This window comes from Lutjanus erythropterus, chromosome 19 (genome assembly GCF_056507025.1).
Source record: "Lutjanus erythropterus isolate fLutEry1 chromosome 19, fLutEry1.hap2, whole genome shotgun sequence".
NCBI classification, from domain to species: domain Eukaryota; kingdom Metazoa; phylum Chordata; class Actinopteri; order Lutjaniformes; family Lutjanidae; genus Lutjanus; species Lutjanus erythropterus.
The window spans coordinates 31,325,779-31,338,146 of NC_139335.1; the positions used below are offsets into that span (position 1 = coordinate 31,325,779).

The following is a 12,368-nucleotide window of genomic DNA, read 5'->3' on the forward strand; positions in this document are numbered from 1 at the left end:
TGATTTTAAAAGACACATTTAACAAAAAATATGATAATCTTAAAATACATACTTTTCATCACTCCCACAGACTTTGAGTAAGATATGCAGGGTGAGGTTACCAGATCTTTTTATCTGACAGGCTCTGACATCATAAGCCACAATGGCGAGGTGACAGAGTAGTTAAATTATACAGAAAAGGACACATTTACTACAAATACTTTATCCAAAAGTTTTCTCACCTGAACACACCACACCAGCGTCCTCACTGTGTGAACAGTTGTGTGTCCCAAATCCTCTGTGCTGACACTCAGTTAGAGACCTTTCACTTCCTGAACAGTCCACTTCATCAAGCCAGATTGGTCCAGTTCCTTCACCAAAGTGGGCCGACTGAAGGCCACTCAGTGCTGTACCACAACCCAACTGTCTGCACACCACATCAGCATCATTTAAGTCCCACTCATCATCACAGACTGTTCCCCAGGTGTTGTTGTAATAGACTTCAACTCTTCCAGAGCACTGAGTCGACCCAGACCCAGCTAATCTGACACCTAGTCATGGAACACAATATATCATTGCTATATAGAACACAACAAAAATTTTATATGAATTTTACACACTTTTCATCACTCACACAGACAGTGACTAACATATAACACATTTGGCAGTGGATCAAACATTTAACAAATTTTATCACTTATATCACAAATTAAACTACAGTGTATTAAGCAACATTTCACACTTGTTATTCTTCTATAGCAGCAGGTTGCAGAGTGAGGTTACAGCTCTTTCCAGTGCTGCATCTGAACAGCTCTGACATCACAAGACACAATGATGATATGACAGAGCTGTTCAATTATAGAGAAGGATACATTTATTTAAAATACTTTATCCAAAAGTTTTCTCACCTGAACACACCACACCAGCGTCCTCACTGTGTCCACAGTCATGTATCCCAAATCCTCTGTGCTGACACTCAGTTAGAGAACTTTCATTTCCTGAACAGTCCACATGATCAAGCCAGATTGGTCCAGTTCCTCTATCAAAGTGGGCCAACTGAGGGGCACTCAGTGCTGTACCACAACCCAACTGTCTGCACACAACTTCAGCATCATTTAAGTCCCACTTATCATCACAGACTGTTCCCCAGATGTTGTTGTGATAGACTTCAACTCTTCCAGAGCACTGAGTCGACCCAGACCCAGCTAATCTGATCTGGATGTCTTAGGGGAAAAGAACAATACAATAGCATGAAATATTTCAATATTCACTGAGAACATAAATGAGAGGCTACAAAGATTTTACACAGGAGAATGGACTGACCTGCAGCAGGTGAAGATAAGGTGAAAAGAAGAGAAACTACAGAGGAGAAAAACACACTGAAATATAAGACATCATTTTTGTAATATAGCTTCCTAATTGGAATAAATAATGAAAAAATAACCTCTGAGGATTTTCTTAACAGTACTTCTGTAAACCCTCCTCCCTGTACTATCTGAATATAAAAACAATTAAGAAAAGTAAGTTTGAGGAAATGTTTCTCACCAGTGATCAAACAGAACAAGTGTCTCTGTTGTGAGCTCTCCATGGCTGAAACAGACAGGATGCTCTGAGTGGTCAGTGTCAGAGCAGAGGAGAGAAAAATGAACTAAGAGCTGTGGTGCTGTGTGACACTTCACCTTGCTGTTCTTCCTGAATCACTTCCTCTCTTCTGGTGTTTTTTCAACTAAGATCAGTAACTGATTAGTTTAAAGTCAGAGTGCTGATCAGAAAGATATTTCAAATGATTCATTTTACACTTTCACAGAAATTAATTTTAAACACGTGGAACAGTTGTTTCTTTGGCACTTCTGTTCAACTGAATTAGCATGAAAGTTTGTTAACTGTCAGATGATAACTGTGTCAACTTCAGGTGCCCCAAAAGCAGAGATTCAACTGAAGACTTTTGTTTGTTACGTTCATGAACTCTTAATAAAAATGACCTACAGGTACAACCTGAATACCTGTCTCCTGAGGAAACATTCCAGGTGTGGTCACAGTGAATTTCAGTCCTCCAAGTATTTACTCCATTTCTCATGATCTCCTTAAACTTCACCTGGTGTCACTTTCACAATAGTTCTCTGTGGGGACTGCAGTCATGGCAGTATGACATAAACAGTAGGGGGCTGAGCACGCAGCTCTGTGGGACTTCGTTGTTGAGCACTAGAGTGTAGGAAGTGAGATCATCAATGTGAGTCCAATGTCCAGTTACAGAGGGTGGGACTGTTTTAGCTTAGTTTAATTGATTATTGAAATTCATCAGTTTGTGTAACGTGCATTGTTGGTTACAATGACCTGCTGTGCCCAGTCAAACCATGAATTCACCCAGATACTAACAAGCCACGCCCACAATCATCTGAAACTAGCGGTCTGTGGGCCAGATACGGTAACCTGACACACCAGAGGGTTTGTTACACAGACCATCTAAAAACTGTTTGGAAAAGGGGAGGTACTTTCCAAGAATATTTGGCAGGTGATTTGATGAACAATCTGTCTATCATTTCTAACACGCACTAAGTTCAACCAATCAGATCAAACTCTTGCCAAAGCCAGTCAAGGTTTTCCATGAAGAAAAGCCTTCAGTGTTGTTCTTTTTTCTCTTCTTTCAATGAACAAATACTCTCCAGTTCTGATATAAGTGATGCTATCACAGCATCTATGCTAACCTCTTCAGGAGCCAGTAGTCCCTCCTACAATGCTGATTGGTTGCACCACTTTTGATGCAGACACAAACGGATAACTTGAAGATGTTTTTTTCCATGATCTTGTGAATCCAGCTCCAAAGGTAACAGATACAACCTTTTGAGTTTTTCTAGGGTAACCAACAGACTGCATGACAATCATGTTGACGTGTGTGATAAGATAATTAAGACTAAGGTACATATCACTGAGCTACTTTGAGACATCTCATCCAACCAATATGGTGTCAGTAACATCTATTCAAAGCACCTGCTGTGATTGGCTGCAACAACAGCCATTCATCCAGTCAAACCTCATGTTGCATTCTGGGGCTGTACTACTGTTTCTAGTTTCAGGTTCAGACAGGGTAGTGGGATAAAACAGGTTAAAAGTATCTTGTTGCAGGTGAAGAACATCAGAGTAAGAGACATTGGGAGTAATAGAAGCTCAACTGTAAGACACTTTGACAGTTCAGGTAGAAAAGTTCTACATATACACTCCATTTAACACTTTTAGTCTTGAGGTGAATCCTGTCCTCAGGAATATTTTTTACTCATCATTATTCTCTATCTGCAGTCTGGAGACACCTCAAACCAGCTGTGCAAGTGTTTGGATTTAGAGCAAAGGACTGAGAGTTTGTCCCCTCATTTTACACACCCAGTCAACAACTATAGACTAAAAGACAACACAGTCCTCTCAAGCTGTGTCCTCCATACATATAAATACATCAAGTTAAGGACATCCTGAAAAATGTCAGAGGGAATTTTTACTTTACAGTCACTTAGTGTGAGAGTTTAAAGAGTCTGAACATACAGTTTGTGAGTGAAGCAAAAATAGAAACAAGTCAGAGGTATGGCTTCATGCCTTTATGCATTGTGTTTTATTGAAGGTATAAAATGCAACATTTCCTATAAAAACAACACACAGACTCATAGAAACATGATGGCTCTCAATCATCACTTATGATGGACTAGAAGTGTGTGGTGGTGTCTGTGTCTGCAGAGAACCTGCCTTCTGTCTGTATTTCACCATTTTTATCATTATTTTGCTGTTCTCAGGACACTTGACAAACTCAAAACGTTGGTATTTAACATCCTGGTATCTTTATGGTGTGTTCATGAACAGCTCAGACAAATCCCACTGATTCTACGTTTAAACAGAGTAAAATCAAAATAACATCTGTCAAAAGTTTCCTTCAAAATAAGTGAAAACACAAAATGTGATGAAAAACAAAGAAAATTGCCAAAAAATCTTACAGGGTTAATTAATTACAGCTCAAAAGAAGAAGTTATGAGTCATGAGTAATAACAGATCAATATATCTGATCAATGCTGCACTAAAGACTTTGTATATTGTGTATAAATCAAAAAGTCACTCTGCACACTTTAGCATGTACACACACAAACAATTACATATAACATCTGTACATATAAACAGCAGTGTGCTCAGCATATCTGCATCATTTTCAAACCAAGTTATGGTTTTATTCAGCAAATCATTTGAGCTGTTATCATGTATATTTGTTCCATTGATTCAAGCACACTTCTCTTCTGCAATATGAAAATGTCAAATCCATCACTGAGCTGACAGACGGTTGTGTGGCAGCTAAGAAATCCACCTGGAAGGAGCACAAGCTCATTGTAGGTCCTACTGCTGGGTTTCTTCCTCCTCAGCAGGCCCTCCTTCAGCTCCAACATCATCAAGGTTCTGATAATCCACCTCAGTCGTCTCCTGTTGGCTTGATTTCTTCTGCCCTCTTCTGGCCTGGAGAGACATAACAGCATGCACATGTCATTGGTTGCATCTCTCCTCTCTTCCAGTTATTATTCACAGAATGAACTGTGGATTTTAGCCTGTGAGGAACAAAGATGTACACAGTACCTTGTAGTAGAAATAAAGGACGATGATCACCAACAGCAGAATAAACAGCACAGTAACATGTCTGATTATACTTCCATAAACTGTTGGATCTGTTGAAAGAGATTTACATGATGAGTACACATTATGATATAATATACTGTGATCTGTTGGTTACTTGTTTGTTTTGCACCAACATAAATCCACATTGTAAGTTTGGTGAATTAACCAATCACATTTTGATCTACAGTGGGTGGGACCAAAACTATTCCCCTCAGGCCTTCCTGTAGGACAGCAATATCTCGCTCGAAGCGAAGCAGATGAGACTGATGCTGTTGCTAGGTGGCTAACTTGATAGCACTGCCTTTTTCAAGGTTGACTTTGGCATCGTAGCAGAGAATCTGCAAAGGACTGTGGTATTTAGGAGACTGAAATTACCATCATCACCCTTTTAAAAAAGAATTTCCAGACACTTGTGTATGTTGTTTGCTGTTCTAGTACAATACAATACTTGGATTTTCCCATTCAGTTATAATCCTGGGTTAAATTATTCCCTGTATTTTGAACCAGCATGGTCAAACGTGGTCTACCTGAACTTCTCTTCAATGTTCCACCTTCAAAAATGAAATTTGATGCACATGTTAGAGACAAAGTATAGAAATATTAGTATGAGCAGCAGACATTTACGGTGCCCCCATCAGTGGCTTATGCATCATTCAGTTCTTGTCCAGGCATGAATTAAAACAAAGCTTCAGTTCTGGCTACTTACATTTTATGGTGACGCTCATCGTTGCTGTTTCAGGAGAAGTGAATTTCCTTGAGGACAGTGTGACTTCATACACACAGCTGTAGATTCCCTGGTGTTCATACTCAGCTACAGGGAAGTTGAAGGAGGCTGAGTGGTTGACTGCTGGCTTGGTGTCAGTGATGTTGGAGCCAGAGAAGATGAGAGAGAAAACACCTCCAGGATAGCTGGAGTTAATGGAGCAGGTGATGATGAAGCTGTAACCCCTGGTGACCTCTGCACCTTCAGGGCCCCAGACCAACCCTCTGTTAGGAGATGTCAGGGAGATGCTGGGCTGCTGCAGTGGCACTGGGTAAAAAAGGGTAAAGAATATAAAAAAATATATGATGAAGACCAACGCACAACAAGACAAATATTACTCAACTTTTTCATCATAAAAATGGAACAAAGAATGAAGAAGCTAAGCTAAGAAAACAGCAGCATGGTTGAAAGACACACACTGACAGCATCCCACAGAAAAGTAATGTCACTGTCACCAATTTGATCAAGAGTCTTTTTCTCCTAACTGGGCAGCTTTAGTAAGAACATGGAGGACATGGAGACGGAACATTAATGCAGCAACATCTTCTTCTTCTACAAGTCAAAAACAGAGCAAAACTCCTGCCTTATGGCAACTCTGAGGGGACACACTACCTTAAAACACAGAAGTTTTTTAAATCATGATGTTGCAATGGTGTGTCAGTGGTCAGTGACTGTCAGTCATCAGTGACTGTCAGTCATCAGTGAAGGATGATGGCATTGACCATCAGCCCAAACCCCTAATACTCACAGCCAAAGAAATAGGCTTTTGTTAGTTATAATGAGTATGTAAACCATAGCTAACACTGTGTAAATCCATTCTCTTTAAAATACAGTTGCATTTGTTGTGGATCAAGCAACATATTCACTTTTAGACACTCTGCTCTGAAATGATGAACATGTGCTGCAGAAACCATGTGTCCTAGAAATTACATTTGTATATTGCTGAAGTGTTTGTATAATTAATTTACATCCAGAACATATCCAGAGGAAAAGAAAAGTTCAAATCAAAATCTCGTCTCTGTCTAACCCATGTCTCTGATAGTTGGTGATTCATCCATTCATCCATTTTCTTCCACTTATAATCAGTCAGGTTGTGGTGGCAGCAGGGCGAACATGACGTCCTTCTCTTCAGCAACACTTTCCTATGGCAAGCCCTTTTAACATTTAATATCTAGGCTGGATATGTATTGCAGATATCTGTAATTCAAATCTTCTGATTTAAAAATAACATTTCAGATATCCACATCATTCTTACAAGGACAAATGACATCACTTTCCCCATTCATGTGTATGGGGTTCGTCATTACAGATCAAATATCCACAACTCACATTGAAGATATTTACATCTGAATTACAAGTATTCCTAATCCCAGTTACAGATATCTACAACATAATTTTGACTAGTCGTAGTTCCAGTTCAAGATGTCTTCACCCTTCACCCATAACACTGTAAATATCTTGAACTGGAATTATGACTATTCAAAATAGTCAATAGTCAATAGGAAGAATCATGTTGTGGATATCTGAAAAGTTATTTTTGAATAGGAAGAATTGAATTACAGATATCTGCAATTCATGTCCAGCTTAGCCATTAAATGTTAAAATGGCTTGCCATACTTTCCAGCTCCTCCACCTCAGCTGGTAAATTGATTGTATAAAAATGTAATTTCTAGGAGACATGGTTGGCTGCAGAGTGTGGTTACTTATTGTTTTCTAGTTTACTGCTGTGTCAACTGACACACATTATAAGACACAATTATTGGATGATAGACATGTAAAACAGTACAGCAGATGTTTACAGTGATTTGATATTCTGTAAAAGATCCAAAAGTTTTCTCACCTAAACACACCACACCAGCGTCCTCAACACGGTAACAGTTGTGTATCCCAAATCCTCTGTGCTGACACTCACTTAGAGAACTTTCACTTCCTGAACAGTCCACTTCATCAAGCCAGATTGGTCCAGTTCCTTCACCAAAAATGGATGAATTTGTTGTGTACAGTGCTGTACCACAACCCAACTGTCTGCACACAACTTCAGCATCACTCAAATCCCACCAATCTTCACAGACTGTTCCCCAGGTGTTGTTGTAATAGACTTCAACTCTTCCAGAGCACTGAGTCGACCCAGACCCAGCTAATCTGATCTGGAGACCTATAGAAAAAAAGACATACAGTCATACACAGTAATGTACAGACTTTTACACAGACTGTGAGTAAGAGTAACACTTTACACATTAGAATAAAACCTGATAAACTTTTTCAATTACACAACAGTTAAATCAAAATCTGGTTAGATTAAATTAAGTTTAGTTTAATTCTGCTCTTTAATTCCAAAAGCATGCTGCAGGGTGTGGTTACCAGATCTTTTCTTTGTCTAATCTGTGCAAGAATACCATCCAAATATAAAATTTCTGCCATTTCTTTCACTGAATCTTACGGAGCCCCTAAAGTGTCATGAAGAAAAAAAAAAACTATATTGTGCGCGCGAGATACTAAATCGAGCGCACGAGATATTAAAACGTGCGCACGTTTAAGCTAAATCATGCACACAAGATACTAAAACGTGCACACGTTTAAGCTAAATCGTGCGCACAAGATAATAAAACATGCGCACAAGATGATAAAGGTCCCTTTGAAAAGTACTGTCTTCTGTGAAGTCTCCGTCGCTGTCTGAATGCAGACCCCTCTGGATCCAGCTCGGCCAATATAACTCTTACTTCTTCTTTTTTAACTTTTAGGCCATTTTCTTGGCACTTGGTAAACATCCATCGATATCCAGGTGTGATGCCCACTTAATGAATGTTATTCATTTTGTTGTTGTGTATTATTTGTTTTGTTTGGGGAATGCTATGTTCATGTTGTGAGAAAGTAACCTGGATTTGGGTCAAAGTAGATAACTGCAGTGGCGGCTTTGTGTCAGTGGGCGGCAGTGTGAGACCGTTGTTTGCACTGGTCTGTGGCCAGGACCGTTGCTCTGCTGGTTTCCTCTCATAGCAACAGAGGATCCAGTTGAGTCCAGTCGCGTCTCCCTGCCTCATCATTGTTCCTTGCATTACAGGACACACACATATAACTGTTCATGGGTGCCGCAGCCCGGTACCTGTAACACATGCATCTTCCCCGGACCCTGTAATTGTTCCTGGATGAAGTCAATAACACGGCCTAAATCTGCATAGTCCTTCCGTCAGCTGAGCCTATTGTTCTTCAGTATGCGCAGCAAAGTACTCCTGTTGATGATTATCCTATGTCTCCTGGCAAGAGCAACAAGAATGTCATTATATGACATTCCGAGGTGAAAATAAAAGTTAATTAGCTGAGTTCTTCTCTCCATTGTATCGCATGTGTTACTGTGAACATCTGAAGTGGTCACTTTAATATCTCGATATAGTATCTCGAGCGCACAAGATATTAAAACGTGCGCACGTTTAAGCTAAATCGTGCGCACGTTTTAATATCTTGTGCGCTCGATTTAGTATCTTGTGCGCGCGTTTTAGTATCTCGTGCGCATGATTTTGTTTTTTTTTCTTCATGACACTTTAGGGGCTCCGTAGAATCTTGAAAGGTTTTGTGTTAAATTAAGTTATTTTTTAGCTTCCAGTGCCCACATAGTTTACTCTTATTCTCTTTGGAACCAACTAAATGTATAAAAATCAATTTATAACCTGATAAAGGAGCATGGCAATGTGACACATCAAACATATGTAGTAGAGAAGACAGAGATTTCTGTGTAGCCTAGACCACTTATCTACAACCTTTATCAAAAGAAAAAGAAAAAGAAATCTGACTGGAGCTGTAACTATTAAATTCTCTATTTTCCTCTGAGACTTTTCTTTGTTTGGATTTGGCAGCTAGCCTAGAGAGACTCAAGAGTATCAACAACATAGAGGAAAAGACCTGAAGACACATGATATGATGCACATTTTAAATGATAAAATATTAGAACTTTTTCAAAGATGTATTTGTTGTTTAGGCTACAAATTTTTATGTGTGCATAAAGTAACAACGATCATTACTAGTTAACATATTAAACATATATTATTATTCTCATGAATCCAGCTGCCTCACAACCTTGTAGCAGGTTAGGTAGCTAAATTTGTTGCAGTTAATAAAACTGGTATTTCTTCTGAAAATAATAACTCTGTATAAGACAAGTAACTTTTCATGTCTTTTTCACAACTGCCAGAGCTGTAAGTTGACATCTGACAGCTTTTATCTTAAACTCAAGTCTGCTGCATCTGAACAGCTCTGACATGATGAGCCCCAATAATGATGTGACAGAGCTGTTCAATTATACAGAAATCATTCACAATACTTTATCCAAAAGTTTTCTCACCTGAACACACCACACCAGCATCCTCACTGTGTGAACAGTTGTGTGTCCCAAATCCTCTGTGCTGACACTCAGTTAGAGACCTTTCACTTCCTGAACAGTCCACATTATCAAGCCAGATTGGTCCAGTTCCTTCACCAAAGTGGTCCGACTGAGGGGCTCTCAGTGCTGTACCACAACCCAACTGTCTGCACACAACTTCAGCATCAATCAAGTCCCAGTTGTCATCACAGACTGTTCCCCAGGTGTTGTTATAATAGACTTCAACTCTTCCAGAACACTGAGTCGACCCAGACCCAGCTAATCTGATCTGATCACCTATATTCAGAACACAGAACACAAATAATTGTTGAATAAAACACATTTTTGATTGACTCATTGATTGATTGGCATTTGGTTGTGAGAGAAAGTGCTTTTGTAACAAACATTTGGCAAAATTTCTCAATAATTTACATACTTAACATTACTGCAACGAATGAATAACACCTTTCACATTAGATCAAATATTTGTGACAAACTTGGTCACCTACATTACAGTTTAATTATGGAGCAACATTTCACACTTGTTATTCTGCTCTTTAGTTTGAACAGCATGCTGCACGGTGAGGTTACCTGCTCTTCTCTAGACATCACAAGCCACAATGACGAGGTGAAAGAGCTGATAGATTATACAGAAAAGGACACATTTATTCACAATACTTTATCCAAAAGGTATCTCACCTGAACACACCACACCAGCGTCCTCACTGTGTGAACAGTGATGTGTCCCAAATCCTCTGTGCTGACACTCAGTTAGAGACCTTTCACTTCCTGAACAGTCCACATCACCAAGCCAGATTGGTCCAGTTCCTTCACCAAAGTGGGCCGACTGAGGGACTCTCAGTGCTGTACCACAACCCAACTGTCTGCACACAACTTCAGCATCATTGAAGTCCCAGTTGTCATCACAGACTGTTCCCCAGGTGTTGTTGTGATAGACTTCAACTCTTCCAGAACAACGAGAAGATCCAGACCCAGCTAATCTGATCTGAAGACCTGTAGAAGACAAATAAAGTATTGCTGCTTTTTGTCATTTGTATATGACAGGAAGTGATTTTAAAAGACACATTTAACAAAAATTATGATAAACATAATGTACATACTGTTGATCACTTCCACAGACTTTGAGTAAGATATGCAGGGTGAGGTTAGCAGATCTTTTTATCTGACAGACTGTGACATCACAAGCCACAATGACGAGGTGACAGAGCAGTTAAATTATACAGAAAAGGACACATTTACTACAAATACTTTATCCAAAAGTTTTCTCACCTGAACACACCACACCAGCGTCCTCACTGTGTGAACAGTTGTGTGTCCCAAATCCTCTGTGCTGACACTCAGTTAGAGACCTTTCACTTCCTGAACAGTCCACATCATCAAGCCAGATTGGTCCAGTTCCTTCACCAAAATGGGCTGACTGAGGGGTTCTCAGTGCTGTACCACAACCCAACTGTCTGCACACCACATCAGCATCAATTAAGTCCCACTCATCATCACAGACTGTTCCCCAGGTGTTGTTGTGATAGACTTCAACTCTTCCAGAGCACTGAGTCGACCCAGACCCAGCTAATCTGACACCTAGTCATGGAACACAAAAAGTTATTGCTAGATAGAGCATGACAAAAATTTGCATTAATTACACACACTTTTCATTTATTACACAGATGGTGAGTAACATATAACACATTTCACAGTGGATCAAACATTTAAGAAACACTGTCACTTATATAACAGATGAAATTACAGTGTATTAAGCAACATTTCACACTTGTTATTCTTCTATAGCAGCAGGATGCAGAGTGAGGTTACAGCTCTTTCCAGTGCTGCATCTGAACAGCTCTGACATCACAAGACACAATGATGACATGACAGAGCTCTTCAATTATACAGAAAAGGACACATGTATTCAAAATACTTCATCCAAAAGTTTTCTCACCTGAACACACCACACCAGCGTCCTCACTGTGTCCACAGTTGTGTTTCCCAAATCCTCTGTGTTGACACTCAGTTAGAGATCTTTCACTTCCTGAACAGTCCACATGATCAAGCCAGATTGGTCCAGTTCCTTCACCAAAATGGGCCAACTGAGGGGCACTCAGTGCTGTACCACAACCCAACTGTCTGCACACCACATCAGCATCATTTAAGTCCCACTTATCATCACAGACTGTTCCCCAGATGTTGTTGTGATAGACTTCAACTCTTCCAGAGCACTGAGTCGACCCAGACCCAGCTAATCTGATCTGAAGGTCTTAGGGGAAAATAACAATACAATAGCATGAAATATTTCAATATTCACTGAGAACATCAAAGAGAAGCTACAAAGATTTTACACAGGAAAATGGACTGACCTGCAGCAGGTGAAGATAAGGTGAAAAGAAGATAAACTACATAAGACAAAAACAAATATAAGACATCATTTTTGTAATATAGCTTCCTAATTGAAATAAAAAATTAAAAAAATAAACAATAAAAGGATTTTCTTAACATTACCTCTGTAAACCCTCCTCCCTGTACTATCTGAATATAAAAACAATTAAGAAATATAAGTTTGAGGAAATGTTTCTCACCAGTGATCAAACAGAACAAGTGTCTCTGTTGTGAGCTCTCCAT

General features: G+C 39.5%; 2 protein-coding genes across 2 annotated transcripts in view; both read right to left on the reverse strand.

Annotated features, from left to right (window-relative positions):
- The window catches only part of LOC146310123 (scavenger receptor cysteine-rich domain-containing protein DMBT1-like), a 57,869-nt gene extending 45,501 nt beyond the window's left edge, over positions 1 to 12,368 (reverse strand). Inside the window, 10 exon segments of the mRNA XM_084744251.1 lie at positions 222 to 557; positions 888 to 1,194; positions 3,208 to 3,227; positions 7,221 to 7,535; positions 9,717 to 10,031; positions 10,434 to 10,748; positions 11,025 to 11,333; positions 11,692 to 12,006; positions 12,107 to 12,142; positions 12,326 to 12,368. Of these exon segments, the coding sequence (XP_084600377.1) occupies positions 222 to 557; positions 888 to 1,194; positions 3,208 to 3,227; positions 7,221 to 7,535; positions 9,717 to 10,031; positions 10,434 to 10,748; positions 11,025 to 11,333; positions 11,692 to 12,006; positions 12,107 to 12,142; positions 12,326 to 12,368 (2,311 nt within the window).
- LOC146310125 (uncharacterized) lies at positions 3,630 to 6,411 on the reverse strand. Its single transcript, XM_084744063.1, has 4 exons — positions 6,408 to 6,411; positions 5,324 to 5,647; positions 4,579 to 4,667; positions 3,630 to 4,461 (listed from the first exon to the last, which is right to left on the reverse strand). The coding sequence occupies exons 1-4, from the start codon at positions 6,409 to 6,411 to the stop codon at positions 4,345 to 4,347; spliced, it is 534 nt and encodes a 177-aa protein (XP_084600189.1). The 3' UTR covers positions 3,630 to 4,344.